Source organism: Staurois parvus, unplaced genomic scaffold (genome assembly GCF_062004578.1).
Source record: "Staurois parvus isolate SC_StPar_1 unplaced genomic scaffold, SC_StPar_1.0 ptg000132l, whole genome shotgun sequence".
NCBI classification, from domain to species: Eukaryota; Metazoa; Chordata; class Amphibia; order Anura; family Ranidae; genus Staurois; species Staurois parvus.
Window position 1 is genome coordinate 5,946,116 of NW_028317928.1, and position 23,526 is coordinate 5,969,641.

Below are 23,526 nucleotides of genomic sequence, written 5' to 3' on the forward strand. Positions count from 1 at the left end.
CTCTCATTCTTCATCCAACGACTTGCTTCTTCTTTGTCTCATTCTTCATCCAACGACTTCCTTCTTCTTTGTCTCATTCTTCATCCAACGTCTTCCTTCTCTCATTCTTCATCCAACGTCTTCCTTCTGTCATTTTTCATCCAACGTCTTCCTTCTTCCTTCTCTCATTCTTCATCCAACGTCTTCCTTCTCTCATTCTTCATCCAACATCTTCTTTCTCTCATTCTTCATCTAATGTCTTCCTTCTTCCTTCTCTCATTCTTCATCCAACGTCTTCCTTCTCTCAATCTTCATCCAATGTCTTCCTTCTTCCTTATGTTATTCTTCATCCAACGTCTTCCTTCTTCCTTCTCTCATTCTTCATCCAACGTCTTCCTTCTCTCATTCTTTATCCAACGTCTGCCTTCTTTCTTCTCTCATTCTTCATCCAACATCTTCCTTCTCTCATTCTTCATCCAACATCTTCCTTCTCTCATTCTTCATCCAACGTCTTCCTTCTCTCATTCTTCATCCAACGTCTTCCTTCTCTCATTCTTCATCCAACGTCTTCCTTCTCTTAATCTTCATCCAACGCCTTCCTTCTTCCTACTGTCATTCTTCATCCAACACCTTCCTCCTTCCTTCTCTCATTCTTCATCCAACATCTTCCTCCTCTCATTCTTCATCCAACGTCTTCCTTCTCTCATTCTTCATCCAACGTCTTCCTTCTCTCATTCTTCATCCAACGTCTTCCATTTTCCTTCTCTCATTCTTCATCCAACGTCTTCTTTCTTCCTTCTCTCATTCTTTATCCAACATTTTCCTTCTCTCATTCTTCATCCAACGTCTTCCTTCTCTCATTCTTCATCCAACGTCTTCCTTCTCTCATTCTTCATCCAACATCTTCCTTCTTTTATTCTTCATCCAACGTCTTCCTTCTCTCATTCTTCATCCAACGTCTTCCTTCTCTCATTCTTCATCCAACGTCTTCCTTCTCTCATTCTTCATCCAACATCTTCCTTCTTTCATTCTTCATCCAACGTCTTCCTTCTCTCATTCTTCATCCAACATCTTCCTTCTCTCATTCTTCATCCAACGTCTTCCTTCTTCCCTCTCTCATTCTTCATCCAACGTCTTCCTTCTCTCATTCTTCATCCAACGTCTTCTTTCTTCCTTTTCTCATTCTTCATCCAACGTCTTCCTTCTCTCATTTTTCATCCAACGTCTTCTTTCTTCCTTCTCTCATTCTTCATCCAACGTCTTCCTTCTCTCATTCTTCATCCAACGTCTTCCTTCTCTCATTCTTCATCCAACGTCTTCCTTCTCTCATTCTTCATCCAACGTCTTCCTTCTCTCATTCTTCATCAAACGTCTTCCTTCTTCCTTCTCTCATTCTTCATCCAACATCTTCCTTCTCTCATTCTTCATCCAACGTCTTCCTTCTTCCCTCTCTCATTCTTCATCCAACGTCTTCTTTCTTCCTTCTCTCATTCTTCATCCAACGTCTTTCTTCTTCCCTCTCTCATTCTTCATCCAACGTCTTCCTTCTCTCATTCTTCATCCAACGTCTTCCTTCTCTCATTCTTCATCCAACGTCTTCTTTCTTCCTTCTCTCATTCTTCATCCAACGTCTTCCTTCTCTCATTTTTCATCCAACGTCTTCTTTCTTCCTTCTCTCATTCTTCATCCAATGTCTTCCTTCTCTCATTCTTCATCCAACGTCTTCCTTCTCTCATTCTTCATCCAACGTCTTCCTTCTCTCATTCTTCATCCAACATCTTCCTTCTCTCATTCTTCATCCAACGTCTTCTTTCTTCCTTCTCTCATTCTTCATCCAACGTCTTCTTTCTTCCTTCTCTCATTCTTTATCCAACGTCTTCCTTCTCTCATTCTTCATCCAACGTCTTCCTCCTTCCTTCTCTCATTCTTCATCCAACGTCTTCCTTCTCTCATTCTTCATCCAACATCTTCCTTCTCTCATTCTTCATCCAACGTCTTCTTTCTTCCTTCTCTCATTCTTCATCCAATGTCTGCTTTCTTCCTTCTCTCATTTTTCATCCAACGTCTTCTTTCTCCCTTCTCTCATTCTTTATCCAACGTCTTCCTTCTCTCATTCTTCATCCAACGTCTTCCTCCTTCCTTCTCTCATTCTTCATCCAACATCTTCCTTCTCTCATTCTTCATCCAACATCTTCCTTCTCTCATTCTTCATCCAACGTCTTCCTTCTTCCCTCTCTCATTCTTCATCCAACGTCTTCCTTCTCTCATTCTTCGTTCAACGTCTTCTTCCTTCCTTCTCTCATTTTTCATCCAACGTCTTCCTTCTGTCATTCTTCATCCAACATCTTCCTTCTGTCATTCTTCATCCAACGTCTTCATTCTTCATCTTCATCTTTTGTCTTCTTCTGTCTTCCACCCTCCTTCTCATATCCCCAACTTTTCCCTAATATTCCTTCTGTCATTCTTCATCCAACGTCTTCCTTCTCTCATTCTTCATCCAACATCTTCCTTCTCTCATTCTTCATCCAACGTCTTCCTTCTCTCATTCTTCATCCAACGTCTTCCTTCTCTCATTCTTCATCCAACGTCTTCCTTCTCTCATTCTTCATCCAACGTCTTCCTTCTCTCATTCTTCATCCAACGTCTTCCTTCTCTCATTATTCATCCAATGTCTTCCTGATTTCTTCTCTCATTCTTCATCCAACGTCTTCCTTTTTCCTTCTCTCATTCTTCATCCAACGTCTTCCTTCTCTTATTCTTCATCCAACGTCTTCCTTCTTCCCTCTCTCATTCTTCTTCCAACGTCTTCCTGCTTCCTTCTCTCATTCTTCATCCAACGTCTTTTTTCTCTCATTCTTCATCCAACATCTTCCTTCTCTCATTCTTCATCCAACGTCTTCCTTCTCTCATTCTTCATCCAACATCTTCCTGCTTCCTTCTCTCATTCTTCATCCAACGTCTTCCTTCTCTCATTCTTCATCCAACATCTTCCTTCTCTCATTCTTCATCTAACATCTTCCTTCTCTCATTCTTCATCCAACGTCTTCATTCTTCATCTTCATCCAACATCTTCTTCATCTTTCGTCTTCTTCTGTCTTCCACCCTCCTTCTCATATCCCCAACTTTTCCCTAATATTTCTTCTTCTGTTTTCCGTCATCTTACATCAACCTACATCTTTCTTTTTTTGTCTTCCTCCTTCAGTTTTTTCCTTTTATCATTATTTTCTTTTTTTTTGTCTCCAGTCTTCCTTCATCCTCTTTTATCTTCCATCTTTTTCTGTTTTTTTTCTCGCCCCTTCCGCCTTCTTTCATCTTCCTTCTTCTGTTGTCTTCCTTCATCTTCTCTCATTCTATCATGCTTTGTCCTAATTTTTTTTCTTGGTCTGTCTTCTTCATCTTCCACCTTTTTTTTATCATCTTCTGTCTTGCTTCATTATATTTGTTTCTTCTTTTTCTGTCTTTCCTCAGCTTTCTTCTTCTCCTATCTTCCTTCATCTTCTGTCTTCTATTTTTTTTCATCTGTCTTACTTCGCCTAACTTCTTCTTTCATCTTCCTTCTCCTTCCTTCCTTTTTTTTCTTTTATTTTCTGTCTTCCTTCATTTGCCTCCTTTTTTTTTTCTTCTGTCTTATTTCATCTTGTGCTTTCTTCTGTCTTTAGTCATCTTCCATCTTACAAAAACAATATTTTTATTTCACTCTTGAATGCTTTTTAAGAAGAAAATTCTGATTTTCCTTTCAGTGTGCCAAGAAGAGGATCTTTTTTTATATTAAACCAATTTCAGGTTCATAAGAATATTTCAGGACAGAAGTATCAAAGAAGAGATCCCCATGGTTAGTCCCTTCCAGAAGGAGGAGAGTCCATTTCCCGCTCCACCAATCAGGATGGAGAACGAGCGTGGTATTATGACTGACAGGATATTAAACCTCACCCTTGAGATCCTCTACTTGCTGACCGGAAAGGTGAGGAGGATTCTGGGAGGTCACATGACATCACTCTTATCTCTAATAATAAAACGCAGACCTGACTGGAGAAGTGAGGAGGATTCTGGGAGGTAACATGACATCACTCTTATCTCTAATAATAAAACACAGACCTGACCGGAGAGGTGAGGATGATTCTGGGAGGTCACATGACATCACTCTTCTCTCTAATAATAAAACACAGACCTGACCGGAGAGGTGAGGAGGATTCTGGGAGGTCACATGACATCACTCTTATCTCTATTAATAAAACGCAGACCTGACCGGAGAGGTGAGGAGGATTTTGGGAGGTAACATGACATCAGTCTTATCTCTAATAATAAAACACAGAGCTGACCAGAGAGGTGAGGAGGATTCTGGGAGGTCACATGACATTGCTCATCTCTAGTTATAAAGTACATAACTGACCAAGGAGGTGAGGGATTTTAGGACTGTTGGTGTGACATTTCTAGTACTTACTTTCTATGAATAAAATGCATTATATTTCTAAAAGGTATTTATTAGTTTATCTTATTATTTAGAATTATGGTCCTCTGAAGGATTCTAGCAAGAATACACATTCCCCAGTGTCAAGGGGATGGAATGGGTGCCAAAATCCAATCACAAAGCCTCCATCCCCTTTCCTGAAAGCTGAAAGAAACAATGACAGGAAAATCCTAGAAGTCACCCAGAAGATCATTGAGCTGCTGACAGGAGAGGTGAGCGGTGCCGGGAATTCTGGGACATTCTCCAGTAACAGACAAGGGATGTGTCTGGATGGTGACTGTATCATTGTGTGTGTCAGGTTCCTATAAGGTGTCAGGATGTCACTGTCTATTTCTCCATGGAGGAGTGGGAGTATATAGAAGGACACAAGGATCTCTACAAGGATGTCATGATGGAGAACCGGCCACCCCTCACATCACCAGGTAAGAGGAGACTTTCATTTCTTGTATTGAGGATCCACATAGATACACACATCCTCTGATATAAAGACATAGAAACCATGTATTCAGTCAGTGTGTGTGTTTCCTACAGATGGATCCAGTAATGGGAACCCACCAGAGAGATGTCCCCGTCCTCTGTATTCCCGGGACTCCAAACAGGAAGGTCCCACCATCCCTCACCATCATCAGGTAGATGGATCCAGTAATGGGAACCCACCAGAGAGATGTCCCCGTCCTCTGTATTCCCGGGACTCCAAACAGGAAGGTCCCACCATCCCTCACCATCATCAGGTAGATGGATCCAGTAATGGGAACCCACCAGAGAGATGTCCCAGTCCTCTGTATTCCCAGGATTCAATAGAGGAGGATCACAACATGCCACAGGATTCTGTAGATGTTTGCTACAATTATCAGGTATGTTGGTTGCCGTAAATGGGCATACATTCAACGGCCACTTTATCAGGTCCACCTTGCTAGTATCGGGTTGAACCCGCTTTTGCCTTCAGAATGGCCTTAATTCTTCATGGCATAGATTCATCAAGGTGTTGGAAACATTCCTCAGAGTTTCAGTCTATATAGACATGAGTTGCTGTTTCCTTTCTATCATCTCAAACCAGTCTGCCCATTCTACTCTGACCTCTGGCATTCACAAGGCATTTTCATCCACATAGTTTCTGCTCACTGGATATTTTCCTTTTTTCGGACCATTCTCTGTAAACCCTAGAGATGGTTGTGCATGAAAATCCCAGTAGATCAGCGGTTTTTGAATTACTCAGACCAGCCCGTCCAGCACTAACAACCATGCCACGTTCAAAGTCACTTAAATCCCCTTTCTTCCCCATTCTGTTGCTTCACCACGTCTAGATGCCTAAATGCATTGAGTTGCTGCCATGTGATTGGCTGATTAACAATTTTTAACAAAAGTATTACCAAGCAATTGAACGGGTGTACCTAATAAAGTGGCCCGTGAGTGTACATCTGCTCTTCAGACAGGTTGGTTAAAATCTATGCATTGTGAAGGTGTGATCATGTAAGGGCAATTGAAAAAAATGTTTTATTTTAGTTTTTTGTATCTTATCTAGGGTAAAAACCTGATTGTGATCAAAGTTGATGATTCTGATGACGAAGAGCTATATGAAATGGGTGGTGAGCCGTGTAGGGAGGAGGAAATTCCTCCAGAGATCAACACAGGTGGGTAATAGACACTAAATCCAGAAAGGAGTCCCAGATTGTCCTTGTTCAGGGACAACAACTGTCTCTACTCCTCCCTCCTATGCCAGTAGGCAATAACCTCTCATAATTGGCACAGCAGATGTACAGACCCAGGAACTCAGTGCCAGGATGGTGGGAATCCCCCATAATGGGCACAGTGGATGTACAGACCCAGGAACTCAGTGCAAGGATGGTGGGAAACCCCCCCCCCCCATAATGGGCACAGTTTAAGTACAGACCCGGGAACTCAGCACAGGGATGGTGAGAACTTTTTTTAGAAAGACAACAGCAGGTGGGAATTCTGGACAGGGAAGGTGGGAACCCTCCCCCATAATGGGCACAGCCTGCCTACAGACTTTCGAACTCAGCACAAGAATAGTGGGAACTCTTCATAAAGACCACAGCAGGTGGGAACCCTCCCCCATAATGGGCACAGCGGGCATGCAGACCCGGGAACTCAGCACAAGAATAGTGGGAACTCTTCATAATGACCACAGCAGGTGGGAATTCTGGACAGGGATGGTGGGAACCCATCCCATAATGGGCACAGCGGGCGTACAGACCCAGGAACTCAGCACAGGGATGGTGGGAACTTTTCATAATGACCACAGCAGGTGGGAATTCTGGACAGGGATGGTGGGAACCCTCCCCCATAATGGGCACAGTGGGCATGCAGATCCAGGAACTTGGCACAAGAATAATGGGAGCTCTTCATAATGACCACAGCAGGAGGGAATTCAGCACAGGGATGGTGGAAACCCTTCATTTTGGGCATTGTATATGTGTAGACTCAGAAACACAGCACAGGGAGGGTGGGAGCCCCTCATTATGGGCACATCAGGTGTGCAGACCTTGGAACTCAGTGCAAGGATAGTGGGAACTACCCATAATGGGCCCAACAGGTGTACGGACTTGGGAACTCCTAATAATGGCTGAGCAGGTGTGCAGACCTAAGAATTCAGCATAGGGATGGTAGGAACCCTTCATTATGGGCACTGCAGATGTACAAACCCAAAAACACAGCACATAGATGGTGGTGGCACATCAGGTGTGCAGATCCGGAAACTCAGTGCAAGGAAAGTGGGAACTACCCATAATGGGCCCAACATGTGTATGGAGTTGGGAACTCCTAATAATGGCTGAGCAGGTGTAGACCTGGGAATTCAGCACAGATATGGTAGGAACCCTTCATTATGGGCACTGTAGATGTACAGACCCAAAAGCCCAGCACAGGGATGGTGGTGGCCCCTCATTATGGGCACATCAGGTGTGCAGACCTGGGAACTCAGCTAAAGCATGTTGGGAACCCCTCCATAATGGGCACAGAAGTCATGGAGATCAAAAAACTCAATTATAGTAGGATTCCCTCATAATGGGCACAGAAGGCATGGAGACCAAAAAACTAAATTCTAGTAGGATCCCCTCATAATGAGCACAGCAGGTGTACAGGCCCAGGAACTTAGTGCAGAAAGATCCCCAGATATGAGAAGTTTATCAATTTAACTCGGCAGAAGAGACTGTTGAACCCTCCATCTGCCAAACACTGAAATATCAGTTTGGGTGGACTGACCCTTTAATTAGCAGCTCGAGCAATTCCTTTTAGCCACATTTATTTTTTTTGTGCTGTTGAAGGTTCTCTTGCCCACATCCAGAGAGCAGCGCACTCTTCCAGTACTAGACCTAGATGACGAAACATACAATTGTCTTCTATCTTGATTCTGACAATAGTTCAGTCATTCCTGTTTCCCTCCCATCCTTCTTTCCTCCAGATGGACACTATAAAACAAGTAACACACAGACATATCCTCCATTGTCTCAGTATGCTGAAATAGAGGACAATGACATCACATCCAGTTCTTCGGGAGAAAACCTTGTTATTCCAAATCCCCATCCTATACCTCACAGCATATATTTTTCTTCAAATCTCTCGTCGCATATGGGGTACTTTCCTGAATCACTACACCCCGTCACCCATCATACAGCCCTCAACGGGGAAGACATGTTCCTCTATTCTGGGGTTGGCGATCATTTTAGCCAACATAGAAGACTTGTGGAACGCCGGAACAGATATCCGGCCAGGAAGCTCTATTCTTGTTCCCAGTGCGGGAAATGTTTCATGCAGAACTCCCATTTGATCATACACCAGAGGATTCACACCGGAGAAAAGCCCTTTTCGTGTTCATACTGCGGAAAATGCTTCAACGTTAAGTCCCATCTGGTGACCCATCAGAGGATTCACACGGGGGAGAAGCCTTATTCGTGCTCAGAGTGCGGGAAGTGTTTTTCCAAGAGGTCCAACCTTGTTCGGCACCACAGGCTGCACACAGGGGAGAAGCCTTATTCTTGTACAGAATGTGGGGCCTGTTATACGTGGAAACCGTCCCTACTGCTTCATCTTAGGAAACACAGAAGATGAAGACATGATTATGTTCTGAAAGAGGGAACCCTTATCGTATGGTATCCCACCTGGCGAATGTGCACGGGAACAAAATCGTCTGGGAGGATATGAGGTCCTCCGTTGCATCCAGAGGGCTGTTGCTTGAAACTTGTGCCTGTGCTTTTCACCACAATATATTACATTTAGATAGTCCCTTGATGCCAGCAGCTCCAGGGCCCTAGTTTCAGTTCACACCACGGGCACTGCATGGAGTTTTTTTTTTTTTTCTTTTATTACACAGTTCCCTGGTTTAAATCCACGATCAGAAAAAAATGACATTTAAATTGACTTTCACCCAGATGGTGTGTGTGTAGCAGGATCATTAGAGTATAAGCTCCTCAGGGGCGGGAACTAATATGAAAAACTCAGCAGAAGTGCAGTGTAGAAAACTCAGCACTGTATAAAGGTGTTAAAGTCTAATTAACCCCTTTACGCCGGCCGCACACAGATGTGCGGCCTCCCGGCCTCTGGGCCTAGACACTGAGCGGCTGCACATTTCCGTTCAGGTAAGAAAAAACGTGCTGAGAGCGCGCTCCCAACACACATGTCCGGTACCCACGGAAAGGTCCCGGTCTGCTCTTTCAATCAGGACTGTTCCCGATCATGTGACCGCCGTGACGACGCGTCACAGCGGTCACATGATCTCTAAACCCCGCCCATCTCGCCTTCCGCCTTCTGAAACTCTTAAAGGGCTGGGAGGCGCCGGCGGGAAGGGGTTAAAGACAAAACTTTTTTTTTAGGGGAGAGGGATTAAAACACCTGTCAGTTTTTCTTGCTGTCTGTCCCAGTTAGGGAGATCTTCTCTATTTGTCCTGTTAAGCCCTCATGCACACGGGACGTTTTCATAATGCTGGTAACGTTAGCTGTGTAAAGTCATGTTAAAAAAAGTGAGGTTTTTCTGCGTTTGCATTTTTTTTAACCAAAAAAAAATTTTGGTCAAAAAAAGTCCAAAACTGCAGTTTTGCAGTTTTTACAGCTAAAAAACTCCTAGAAACTAGTGGTGCGCTGAAATGAAAATTCTGGTGCCGAAACTGAAAATTCAAAATGCACTTGGCCAAAAACCGAAATGTGCAGTTTTTAAAAATGAATATATATTTTTGGGAAAAAAATACACTTTGATTAAAAAAAACAATATATACCCCAATTGTTTTGTAAAATATGAAAGAAGATGTTACGGCGAGTAAATAAATACCCAACATGTCACACTTTAAAATTGCGCACGCTCGTGGAATGGCGTGAAACTGCGGTACCTAAAAATCTCCATGGGTGATGCTTTACAAATGTCTACAGGTTACCAGTGTAAAGTTACAGAGGAGGTCTAGTTCGAGAATTATTGCTCTTGCTCTGATGCTCTGATGTTCGTGGCGATACCTCATGTGTGTGGTTTGAACACCGTCTACATATGTAGGCGTGGCCTACGTATGTGTCCACCACTACGTCTGAGGACGGGGGTACTTTAAAAGTTTTTTAAGAAATGTGTTTAATTTTTGTTTGTGTGGGGTTTTTTTTTTTTGGACTGTTCCTTTAAAAAAAAAAAAAAAAATTATAATCACTTTTATTCTTATCACAAGAAATGCATGCATCCCTTGTGATACAAATAATTAGTGACAGGTCCTCTTTATGGAGAGATGTGGGGTCAATAAGACCCCACATCTCTCCTCTGCAATGTAAAGCATTGGATCAAAAAAAAGCATTGATCAAGTGCTTTAAAAAGAAAAAAAACAAATGGCCGTATGTGACATCGCTCCGGTCTTCCAAGGGCATAGAGATGTGTGGCGCCCATCTTTCCTTCACTCATCTCTATGCCCAGTCCCGGGATCAATGGGTTCTCAGGTAAGACTGAACTACCGAGTGGCGAGGGGCAGGCGGCTTTGAGAAGTGGAGTTTTTTCGGCACTTGTATTTGTGCTTTTTTTTTTTCATTTCGGCCAAAAGGGGTGTTTTCAGCCGAAATGTTTCGGCCACTGGAATTTCGGTGCATCCCTACTAGAAACCCACTAGTTCTGGGGTTTTTTTTCCAGCCAAAAAAGTTGATTCCAGTCTATGTGTGTAGACCTAGGATAACATGCTGGGGGGTTTACTGGCTGTAGAAAAAAACATCAAAAGCCAAAAAGAGCTGGCGTAAAAACATCCCGTGTGCATGAGGACTTACCGTTATCATTGAAAGTAAAAAAAAAAAAATCCCAAATTTTGGGTTGTCCCCAGGAAAGTAAGAGGGGAAATCTTCCAATGTGGACACTAGTTCTGGTGAGCTGGGGAGTCCCCAAGGAATTCCCTTAATTTGCAGGGATTTCCTGTCACTTCCTGTTTGACTATGGGACAGGAAGTGAAGGAAAATCTCCCCAATGTGGCATGTACATTAGGCAGGTGTACATTTAACCTCAAATTTAAAAAAAACAACAAAAAAAAACCCATGATGCTCCAGGTACAGCCACACACTAAAAAAACACATTCAGTCTTTGTTAACCAAAGCTTCACCACAAACTTGAACAAGAGGGCGAGTCAAAAAAAGAGGGCGAGTCAAAAAAAGAGGGCAAGTCATCCGTACCAGTAGCGCTGTAAAAATATAGCACAGATGTTGTAGCATTTCCTCAGTTTGCTGAAAATTTTTGTAAGAAATAAAAATTGATGGTTCTCTGTTGACTACATTTTTTGTGTCGTAATGTGTGAATGTGAAGTGCCGTTTCAGTATGTGGCCACTACCGGGATCAGATTGGAGGTTACACGACTTTACCCCTTGGCCTCATTCATGTACAATCCGATTGCCTCTCGGGGGATCAGGAAGGAATTTTTTTTCCCTGCTGGAGCAAATTGGATCATGCTTTACTGTTTTTTTTTTGCCTTCCTCTGGATCCACTGTGGGTGTAGGGTTATAACTTTTTATTATGGTTGAACTGGATGGAATTTTGTCTTTTTTTAGCCAGACTAACTATGTAACATTTAGGGCTCCATGTACACTGCAGGTGATAAACTCACGTTTAGGAGCTTTTCTGCGTTTTTTTTTTCAGCAGCCCCTGAACTCTCCCTAATGTTTTCCTATGTGTCCATGTACACATCATCGTTTACAGGCAGTTGAGTTTTCAGTCGTTTTTTTTTAACGCAGAAAACTTGCGTTCAGCAGTTGATTTTATAAGCGTTTCAAACGCAAAACACTTGTAAACGTGGAAAAATTTTTTCCCTCTTCCAGTTCCCAATGCTGTCCAGAGCCTTTTTTCATCATGAAAAATGCATGCAAAGCGTTTTCAAGGTACTCAGATAGACAAAACACTGAACACAGGATGTTCCTACCAAACTGGTCACACATTGTAATGACCAATTCACACCTCAGACCTCTCCCACCCTTGGAAACAAAAGATATGTTAATGACCATTCATACCTCAAATTCCTCATGAAGACCCCCTGCCAGGAGGCCTTAATGACTCTTTCCACCACAGACACCTTTCCCACCCTTGGAAACAAAAGAAATGTTAATGAGCAACTCATACCTAAGCTAATCTCAACACATACTGCTGTCTCTGCTTCTACTCTCTGTATTTCTTTGAAAAAGTCTGAAATAGTTAATCATTTACCACTTTTCAGTGCATTCTGGGCATTTGGGAGGTTCCCCTGTGCTTATCTTTAAAAAACGCTTCTAAACACACATAAACGCGGCCAAACAGATGTTTTTTAACCTGCGTTTTCCAGCAGTCAATTGCCATCATTCAAAAGTGTCCCGTGTACATGGGGGCCTTACAGGACATGTAAATGTACGTTATGACTTGAAGACCAGGCCTTTTTCTAACACATTTTGTTTACATTCAAAAAACAGTATTTTTGCTAGAAAATTACTTAGAACCCCCAAACACTATATATGTATTTTTTTTTTAGCAGAGACATTAAAGAATAAAATGGTGATCGTTTCAATCTTTTATGTCACATGGCGTTTGCACAGCGGTTTTCAAAATTGTTTTGGGAAAAAAAATACACTTTAATGAATTAAAAGAAAAACCAATATATAACCCAATTTTTTTTTTAATTTGAAAGATGAGGTTATGTTGAGTAAATAGATATCTAACATGTCATGCTTTAACCCCTCGCACTCCAGAGGATTCCCTCCCCCCCTCTTCTGACGAGGCCATATTTTGCGTTACGTCGCTGTGTTACTTAACTGACAATTATGCGCTCATGCAACCCTGCACCCAAATTAAATTTACGTCCTTTTTTCCCACAAATAGAGCTTTCTTTCGGTGGTATTTGATCACCTGTGCGGTTTTTTATTTTTTGCTCTATAAACAAAAAAATACTGACAGTTTAAAAAAACAAACAAACAATTTTTGACTTTTTGCTATAAACCATATCCAGTAAAAACATTTAAAAGATCAAATTTCTTCATAAATTTCAGCCAAAATGTATTCTGCTCCATGTCTTTGCTATAAAAAAATCCAAATACGTGTAAATTAATGGGTTTACGTGAAAGTTATAGCGTCTACAAATGGCGGTATAGATACTGAGATTTTTATTTCTTTATGCTAGTAATGGCGGCAATCAGCGACTTATAGCAGGACTGCGGCGGGCACTCTGACACTGGGGGGGGGGGGGGACTGACTAACTGCCACTGCCATCCCAATGACACTAACACAGTGATCAGTGCTAATAAAAAGCACTGGCACTGTACTAATGACACTGGGCAGGAAGGGGTTAACAACTGGGGCAATCAAAGGGTTAACTGTGTGCTGTTTTACTAGGGAGACACACTGGCAGAGAGATACAAAGCAGCATGTCCATCCTGACAGGAGAGAGACCTGTGTTGTTTACAATCAGTGTTACTTGGCGATCACAGGGTGCCAGCGGGGAATCTCCGTCCGGGACCCGGCGATTGACATCTGTAGCCTGCCAATGGCTGCATGGATAGGGCGGCGCACGTGCCTGCCCCCTACCCTAAAATGGAAATCACACACACACACACATATATATATATATATATATATTTATGTGTGATTTTGCGCAGTCCTGCTGCCCTGTAGCAGTATTTTTGCTATAGGGAAGTGGTTAAAGCCCAACTCTCCTCCTACCAATGCCTCCTGGATGTCCTCCCCACCAGTGGAATTTTACACTTTTTTGGTTTTTTTTTTTACCTTTTTCTGATGTGATCTGGCTGGTCGTGACATACTGCATCCTCTTCTTCCTCTGTCTTGTGGCAGTGGGTGATTCTGCATAATGTAGAGATGGCACTCCCTGCATCAACATATTATTGTGTAGGGCCCCATGTAATAATCCCCTGGTCACAGGTGTCAAACTGGTGGCACTCCAGCTGCTGAGAAACTAAAAGTCCCATCATGCCTCTGCCTTTGGAAGTCATGCTTTTAACTGTCAGCCCTGCAATGCTCATGGGATTTGTAGTTCCACAACAGCTGGAGGGCAGCAGTTTGACACCCCTGTGCCTGGATTCACAGTCTGTCCTCTGTCCCCTGGGCTGAGCGATGCTGACGTGTCAGAAGACTAAGGACAGCTTGTGGACAGAAAGAGGTACTGCAGGGGCAGCTTTTAAATGAAGGTGAGTACTGCTGCCTCAGGCTGCTTTTTTAATACATGGGGGGCATTTAAAAGGATAGCTCAGAGTTGAGACTGAACCCTTTCGCTGGCAGAGTTGTTTTTTTGTTTCTTTTGCACACATTTAACAAATCATTTTAGGCCTGAAGTAGTTTAACCACTTCCATATCGGGCACTTTTACCCCCTTCCTGCCCAGGCTATTTTTCAGGTTTCAGCGCTCTCACACTTTGAATGACAATTGCGCGGTCATACAACACTGTACCCAAACTAAAATTTTATAATTTTCTTCACACAACTAGAGCTTTCCTTTGGTGGTATTTAATCACCGCTGGGGTTTTCATTTTTTGCTAAATTAACAAAAAAATACCAAAAATTTTAAAAAACCCACGATTTTCTTTGTTTCTGTTATAAAATTTTGCAAATAAATAATTGCTCTTCAGAAATTTAGGCCGAGATGTATTCTGCTACATTTCTTTGGTGAAAATAACCCAAATTAGGATGTATTATTTAGCCTGTAGGAAAGTTATAGAGTTCACAAACTATGGGATATATCTGAATATTGATCAATCCTGAAGTACTGACGGCCAGTCTAATTTCTTAAGGTCCAAAAATGTCAGAACAGGACAGATATCCCCCAAATGTCAGGACAGTACAGATATCCCCCCAAATGTCAGGACAGGACAGATATCCCCCAAATGTCAGGACTGGACAGATATCCCCCAAATGTCAGAACAGTACAGATATCCCCCAAATGTCAGGACAGTACAGATATCCCCCAAATGTCAGAACAGTACAGATATCCTCCAAATGTCACAACAGTACAGATATCCCTCCCTCCTAGATTGTAAGCTCGAAAGAGCAGGGCCCTCAATCCCCTCATGTTTTGCATTGTATTGTTATTGTTCTGTCACATGTTCTGTCCCCCTTTGTAATGTACAGCGCTGAGCGAACTATTGGCGCTTTATAAATACTGTATAATAATAATATCCCCCAAATGTCAGAACAGTACAGGTATCCCCCAAATGTCAGGACAGTACAGATATCCCCCAAATGTCAGAACAGTACAGATATCCCCCACATGTCAGCACAGTACAGATATCCCCCAAATGTCAGGACGGTACAGATATCCCCCAAATGTCAGAACAGTACAGATATCACCCAAATGTCAGGACAGTACAGATATCCCCCAAATGTCAGAACAGGACAGATACCCCCCAAATGTCAGGAATGTACAGATACCCCCCAAATGTCAGGACAGTACAGATATCCCCCAAATGTTAGAACAGTACAGATATCCTCCAAATGTCAGGACAGTACAGATATCCCCCAAATGTCAGAACAGTACAGATATCCCCCAAATGTCAGAACAGTACAGATATCCCCCAAATGTCAGAACAGGACAGATACCCCCCAAATGTCAGGACAGTACAGATACCCCCCAAATGTCAGGACAGTACAGATATCCCCCAAATGTCAGGACAGTACAGATATCCCCCAAATGTCAGAACAGTACAGATATCCCCCAAATGACCCCTTTTTGCAAAGTAGACAGTCCGACATATTTCATAAGAGGCATGCCGAGTTTTTTGAAGTTGTAATTTGTCATAATTTTCGGAAATGAAGAAATAAAAAAAATTATTTTCACTATTTTTTTTTTACATACTGTCACCAGTGTAGTACAGCATCAGCATATAACTGGCACTGCAGTGATCATTTTTTTTTTTTATTATTTTTATTAAATTTTTTTCTCTTTTTTTTAAGATTTTTTTTTTCATATTTCACTATGACCAAAGTAGTATAATGTTACCATAGTAACATTGTACTACTTTGGGGAAGTGATCAGTATTTTTTTTTTTTTTTTACACAATTTTCTTATAGCAAAGAATTTGCTATAAGCAAGCATTTACCGGAATGAAATCGATTCATTCAGGGGTTTTTTTTTGTGCTTAGCTGTGATTTGGCCACAGCTAATCACATGACACAACTGGGCTGTTATTAGCCCAGCTTGTGCATGTGATCGCTGTGACCATTCACAGCTAGCCACACTTGTATACAATGGATGGCATGAAAGGAAGCCATCCATGGTATACAACTGTCATGTGACCTGCTGTGATTGGTCGAAGCAGGTCACATGGTACTGGCAACGGGTCCGGTACACAGATCTGTCATCGGCCGTGTCCGAGGTACACGTCCGGTGACAGATCGCGCTGCTGCGCGGCTCTGCGGGCAGGCAAACTGCGCATGACTGAAAGGATGCCATCTGGCATCTACCCAGAGGGGCGAGCTTCTCGCCCGGCCCCCATCTGGCTATAGGCCGGGTGGGAACTTGTTAAACCCTCACTTGTTAAACCCTCCCCCAGAAATATTTTATATTTTTATGAAAATAGAGACCCTGGAGAATAAAATAGTGGTGGTTCCAAATTTTTATGTCACTTGATATCTTTGTAGTGGTCTATCAATTTCTAAATAAACACATGTAGCCAGGTGTCGGCTATATCATTATGCAATTCAGGGACATTTACAGATGAATCTATGGGTAATCCTTTCCCCCTAGTGCCCGGTACTGGGACCGCTACATCTCTTCAACCACTTGCTGACCGCGCTATAGCCAAATGACAGCTACAGCGTGGAGTCCAGTTCTGGGAAGACGTCATATGACACCCTCTCAGAACTGTGCGCCTGCTGCAGCGCCGCTCTTGTCCTTCGGTCACAGCTTATCACATGTCAGGATAAAGGGCCAATCACACCTGCCCTTTACCACGTGATCAGCTGTGTCCAATAATAGCTGAGTGTAAACACACTTGCTGTCATAGCATGAGGAAAATATTGCCGATAACTGGCAAGTGTGAAAGGAGACAGCTGCACTGATGATCAAGGCATTATCAGTGCAGCCCCAACAGTGCTGATCAGTGCTGCCTAATAAAGGTAATAAGTGTCCATCAGTGCTGCCAATCTGTGCCTAGAAGTGCTGCCAGTCAGTGCAACCTATCAGTACTCTTTAGTGCTGCCTATCAGTGCAGCCTCATCACTGTCTCCTCATTAATGCCCACCAGTGCCACCTCATTAGTGCAGCCCATCAATATCCATCAGTGCTGCCTATCAGTGCCCATTAGTGCTGCATATCAGTGCTGCCTCATCAATGCCCACCAGTGCTGCCTCATCAGTGCAGCCCATCAATGTCCATCAGTGCTGCCTATCAGTACTGCCTCATCAATGCCAACTCATCAGTGCAGCCCATCAATGTCCATCAGTGCCCATTAGTGCTGCATATCAGTGCTGCCTCATCAGTGCCCACCAGTGCTGCCTCATCAGTGCAGTCCATCAATGTCCATCAGTGCTGCCTATCAGTGCTACCTCATCAGTGCAGCCTCATCAACGCACATCAATGAAGGACAAAAAGTACCTGTTTGCAAAATTTTATAAGAAAAAGGTTTTTTTTTTTCCAAAATTTTCAGTCTTTTTTTGTTTGTTTAGCAAAAAATAAAACACCCAGTGGTGATTAAAGCGGAGTTCCACTCACCCTGTCAAAAAATAAAAGCAGCTACAAAAACGTTTAAAAATAAGCCACTTACCTGTCCCTCTGTCCTGTGGTGTGTCCCCCGCAGCCCGTTTCACCGGCCGTCCTGTATTCCAGGAGGCCGGCATCTTCAGTGCTCGGTAGGCAAGAGGTTAATGAGACATCTGGGGTCTTTTAGACCCCTGGGGGTTTATTTACTAAAGCTGGAGAGTGCAAAATCAGACTCACTTCTGCATAGAAACCAATTAGAAGCTGATTGGTTTCTATCCAGAAGGGAGTCTGATTTTGCACTCTGCAGCTTTAGTAAATAAACCCCCTGATGTCTGATTAAAGCAGCTGGGATTCTATGTAAATCCGCCCCCAGCCACCGTCAAAAGCCATCTAAATACAAGAAGCACACATATTCTTCCCTGAATCTTTCTGTGTTTTTTGTTTTTCTTCCACATCTGTGCCATAATCCCATGTTAGACTCCCTGTAATAAAGACTGCTCACTGCTACTGTCTCTCCTTGTGCAGGGTGACTGGTCTTGTCTCCGCCCCCTCCTGTAGTTTTCTGTTGGCAGCCTGTAGTGGGTGGAACCTGCTTGGCCCCTCCCACAGCTACCAGCATGTCTTTGGAGGTGGGAGGAAACCCACGCAAGCACAGGAAGAACATGCAAACTGCAGGCAGGAGGTGCCGTGGCTGGGATTCAAATCAATGACCCTAGTGCTGCCAGGTGGAAATGCTAACCATTTAGCCACTGTGCTGACATAAAATTGTTAGTCTTTTTTTTATATCACAAAAAATAAAAAAACGCACAGGCGATCAAATACCACCGAAAGAAAGCTCCATTTGTGGGAAAATAGGACGTAAATTTCATTTGGGTGCAGCGTTGCATGACCGCGCATTTGTCAGTTAAAGTAAAGCAGCGCTGTATAGCAAAAAATGGCCTGGTCAGGAAGGGGTGGTCAGGAAGGGGGGGGGGGGAATCCTCTGGAGGGCGAGGGGTTAAAGCATGACATGTTAGGTATCTATTTACTCAGCGTAACCTCATCTTTCAAATTCAGATTTTTGGGTTATATATTGCTTTTTGTTTTAATTCAGGAAAGTGTATTTTTTCCAAAAAAATGTTGAATACCGCTGCCGTGTGACATATAAAAATTGCAACGACCGCCATTTTATTCTTTAAGGTCTCTGCTAAAAAAAGTAAAAAAGTAACGCAGCGCCATATCGCAAAAAATGGCCTGGTCAGGAGTGGGAGGAAATCCTCTGGGGGGAGGGGTTTAAGGTGATAATTAAACTCACTTGGTGCCTTATCTGCAATGAATTAGCCTCACAACCTGCGTCATTTATATGTCTTTGGTTTTAAAGGGATGAGGTGGCAACCCTACCAGAGGCCGCCATTGTCCCGAAGGCCGTCTACATTGCTGCTAATACAGGACTGAGACATTGTGCAATGTCAGCCTCCAACAATAAGCATTCTTCCATTTACTGGCTAATTTGACATGCTGGGGCTGCCCCAGGTGTAAAAATAAAAGAGAAGGTCAGTAAAAAGGACTTAGTTCTGTTCTGTCTGCATAATGTGCGCTACAACAAAATGGCCGCCGCTCTAACTATAGGAGCCCGGGGAAGCCAATCCACGCAAAGCTACGGACTCGACAGCAGAGGGCGCAGGTCGGCGTTCGTTCTCCTCCACTCACTGCTCAGAGACATAGCGCTCTCCCTCCCGGAAGTGACCGAGCGGAAGTGATAGAGAGGGGGCCTCGGACTTCCGCTCGGGTTCAGTTACTGTTGCAGGTGAGTATTGGAGTGATGAGGAGAATGGGGACGGTTATAAAACGTTACAAAGGAGAAGAAGTGGAAGGCAGAAAGGACTAGCAGGGTGTTAACCCTACCTCACTGCCACATGGCAACCATTGATAGTATCTCCCTTGTTGCTATGGGCAACCAAAGGGCTTATTTATTAAAGCTTGAAGTGGAGCATTGTGGGTAAACAGGATGGCGTTAAATGGCCACACTTGGCGTCCATACCCTCCTCTCCAAGCGCAGAGGGACCCAAACAAACCCGGGGTCAGTTGGCCATTAGCTTTTGTCGTTTAGATTGGGGCCCCAAGCTGTCCCCCGACTACATCCTTCAGCTACAGCCTGTGTGGAAAATCTGGTGTTGCCGTCAAAAAGGAAGAGGCGCTGCGTTTACCTTCCCAGCGGCTGACACCACCTCCCTGATGTGTGATGTATTCGACCCATTGGATGGTTTGAATACATGCCCCCCCCGCTGCATGCAGTGGTTCCTCCTGCTGATTCATACATAGCTCCAGGACATAGGAGCCAATAGGAGGAACCAGTGCATGAAGCAGGGGGACTGGGGGGGGAGGAGAGGCTTTAAACCCGGTCATCAATGTAGAGCAAGTAGTCGAATCGTCAGATTCAGTATATGAGGATGGTGATGAAAAGGTGAGTACACGGCTTCTTGTTTGGGCAGGTGCGTCCTATTTTTGTAGATCTGTACGTGTCCTGTAAATGGTTGGGAGCCGGATCATCATTCTACTGAGTGCACATGTATATAAAGGTCACTATCTCACCTTTCCTGGACCCCCCCCCCCCCCCATCAACTTACTAATTAAGTTATTAACACGGAATTCCACAACTTGCAGGCACACCAGTGAGTGAGTTAAAGTGGTTGTAAAGGCTCAAGGTTTTTTACCTTCATGTATTCTAAGTATGAAGGTAAAAAACCTTCTGGGTGCAGCAGTGCCCCCATCTTTCTCAATACGTATCTGAGCCCCATCTTGATCCAGCGCTGTGAATGACAGCCTCGGCTGTCCCAGGTCTCTGCCTCCTCATTGGGTGAGGCAGCAAGCGGGAGCCATTGGCTAATGAGAGAGGGGGACCCCGCATTCACTCTGTCTGCTCTCCCTGGACCCCGCATTCATCCTGTCCGCTCTCCCTGGACCCCGCATTCATCCTGTCCGCTCTCCCTGGACCCCGCATTCATCCTGTCCGCTCTCCCTGGACCCCGCATTCATCCTGTCCGCTCTCCCTGGACCCCGCATTCATCCTGTCCGCTCTCCCCGGACCCCACATTCACCATATCCGCTCTCTCTCCCCGGACCCCGCATTCACCCTGTCCGCTCTCTCTCCCCGGACCCCGCATTCACCCTGTCCGCTCTCTCTCCCCGGACCCCGCATTCACCCTGTCCGCTCTCTCTCCCCGGACCCCGCATTCACCCTGTCCGCTCTCCCCGGACCCCGCATTCACCCTGTCCGCTCTCCCCGGACCCCGCATTCACCCTGTCCGCTCTCCCCGGACCCCGCATTCAGCCTGTCCGCTCTCCCCGGACCCCGCATTCAGCCTGTCCGCTCTCCCCGGACCCCGCATTCATCCTGTCCGCTCTCCCCGGACCCCGCATTCAGCCTGTCCGCTCTCCCGGAACCCGCATTCAATATATCTGGTCTTCCACAGTACACAGAACATGGAAATGCAATTATTTTTTAAATGTAAACTGCTAAATATTTTTTCTCATCAGCAGTATAGAGCAGTCTTGTGACTTCTATCAGTATGCGACCAAGCACTGGTTAATCTTGTAGGAGTTTTCATTTTGCTCTAGGAGGATGCAGGACCCCTGTCCTCTGTCTGGACAGTTCAGATTGGCCCAGTGCTGATCACATGCACTCTCCCAAGGAAAAAAAAACCTCTAGCAAACTGAGCATGTGCAGAGTGACTCCGCACGATATGTTTTATCAGAAGATAAGGGTAGAATCAAAGAAGACAGGATCAAACAGTGTTTTTACACACTGCAGAGGATTAACCCCTTAGGTTCCACAGTGAGTACAACAAGCATGCTTTACTGCATATACAGACTGATTGTACTGTTGTGGGTTTAGTAACACTTTAATTCCAGTTAGGTGCATGTCACCTCTGGGACTTATCTCTGTTCCTTATATGTGGCAGGTTTATTGCTGTCCCTGGAGGTTACACTGCGGCTGTGAAAGGAGAGAAACACACAGATCCGCTATGCCCGCCCCCTCTCCCCTGCTGCTCATTCACAGAAGCCTTGTATTTGGTGAATGAGTTCACATAATACAAAGGCTTCTGTAAATGAGCTGAAGGAGGGGTGGACATGACAGTTCCAGGGAATCTGCAGTGAGCAGCCTTGGAGCTCCAGAAGTTATCTTCCTGGAGCACAATAAATCTGTCAGATATGAATAATAGAGATAAGCCTCGTTAGACGTAAATCCTGTTATGCATGCAGTTTTTAAGTAACTGAATTTCTGGAATTCATCCTTAAAGTAGAACTGCAGCCTAAGGCCCCTTTCTCGTGTGTGGACCGCTCGTTTCTCTAGTTCAGTCATGTTTTTTCAAACAAAAGCACTGACTAGTCTTACATATGTTCCCTCAACAGGAACACCTGTTGCGGTGAGAACTGTCTGAATAGTTTTTGACCATCGGTGTAGAGAGATTTCCTTTCACTTCCTATTGTGTCTCCATGACAGAAAGTAAAGGGAAATCTCCTTAGTGGGGACACAGACAACAAAAGGAAAGCTGACCGGGGTTCTGCTCCTTCCCTCAACTATCCTGAATCTAAAATAATACAATCTTGAATTGTGGATATGGAGGTAGTGTAAGGAAGTTGGGGATAGAGCTCAGGGGATAGAGCTTTTGTGCGAAGCACTGACAGATTCCAGGATGATGGCAGTTCAGGTCCTGCTTTCAAAAACTTGGCTCAAAATTTTACTACTTCTCTACACTTGAATTGTATCCCTTCAAATCTGTGGATGTCTCTTGTATTTCTTGCCAAAGATCACTGAAGTACAAAGATGTTTGTACTTCTTTTCTTATCAGGTATTCCAAATTTTTATTGATTTTTTTACATCAGGTCAATTTGAAGCCAATTATATGAAAAAGGGGCACTGTGTTGGTTCAATTGTTGCAAGATGGAAATGGAACGGAGTTACATGACTGAAAGGATATTACATCTCACCCTGGAGATCATTTACCTGCTGACTGGAGAGGTGAGGATTCTGGGAGGTCACATGACCTCACTCTTATCTCTATTATTAAAACACAGACCTGACCGGAGAGGTGAGGATGATTCTGGGAGGTCACATGACATCGCTCTTATCTCTATTAATAAAACACAGACCTGACCGGAGAGGTGAGGAGGATTCTGGGAGGTCACATGACATCACTCATATTTCTAATAATTATTAATTTAGCCCTGCAAATAAATTAGAAAGGCTTGTTGTTTTATGCAGTGGTAAAGCACGTTTCTCCAACATATACATTTGCAGCTTTTCTTACCTTACAGGATTATGAACCGGTAAAGAAAGGGATAAAACAGCATGCGACACCCAGCAACTGTCATCAAACATCGGTAAGATGGAGCAAGAACCAGAGATGTATGAGGGAGCCATCACCTAACTTCCCAACACCCGAGAAAGAGAATGATGAGAAAATTCTAGAAGTTACCCAGAAGATCGTTGAGCTGCTGACGGGAAAGGTGAGCGGTGCCGGGAATTCTGGGACATTTTCCAGTAACAGACAAGTTATGTGTCTGGATGGTGACTGTATCATTGTGTGTGTCAGGTTCCTATAAGGTGTCAGGATGTCACTGTCTATTTCTCCATGGAGGAGTGGGAGTATATAGAAGGACACAAGGACCTCTACAAGGACGTCATGATGGAGAACCGGCCGCCCCTCACATCACCGGGTAAGAGGAGACGTTCATTTCTTGTATTGAGGATCCACCTAGATACGCACATCCTCTGATATAAAGAAATAGAAACCATGTATTCAGTCAGTGTGTGTGTTTCCTACAGATGGATCCAGTAATGGGAACCCACCAGAGAGATGTCCCCGCCCTTTGTATTCCCGGGACTCCACACAGGAACATGAGAAAATCACAGAAGATTCTGTAGACCTTTGCCAAGATATTGATTATGATTATCAAGTAAGTGCAATTT

The 23,526-nt window shown here is 44.0% G+C and overlaps 1 protein-coding gene across 1 annotated transcript in view; it reads left to right on the forward strand.

Moving 5' to 3' along the window:
• Window positions 1–23,526, forward strand: part of LOC149466235 (uncharacterized) — a 71,370-nt gene that overhangs the window by 937 nt on the left and 46,907 nt on the right. Inside the window, exons 3-12 of the mRNA XM_089672717.1 lie at window positions 3,720–3,940; window positions 4,483–4,659; window positions 4,746–4,869; window positions 4,979–5,301; window positions 5,970–6,078; window positions 7,869–8,511; window positions 22,452–22,575; window positions 22,872–23,063; window positions 23,150–23,273; window positions 23,383–23,513. Coding sequence (XP_089528843.1) covers window positions 3,809–3,940; window positions 4,483–4,659; window positions 4,746–4,869; window positions 4,979–5,301; window positions 5,970–6,078; window positions 7,869–8,511; window positions 22,452–22,575; window positions 22,872–23,063; window positions 23,150–23,273; window positions 23,383–23,513 — 2,079 coding nt within the window. The 5' untranslated portion in view covers window positions 3,720–3,808. The remainder of the gene's footprint in view (window positions 1–3,719; window positions 3,941–4,482; window positions 4,660–4,745; window positions 4,870–4,978; window positions 5,302–5,969; window positions 6,079–7,868; window positions 8,512–22,451; window positions 22,576–22,871; window positions 23,064–23,149; window positions 23,274–23,382; window positions 23,514–23,526) is intronic.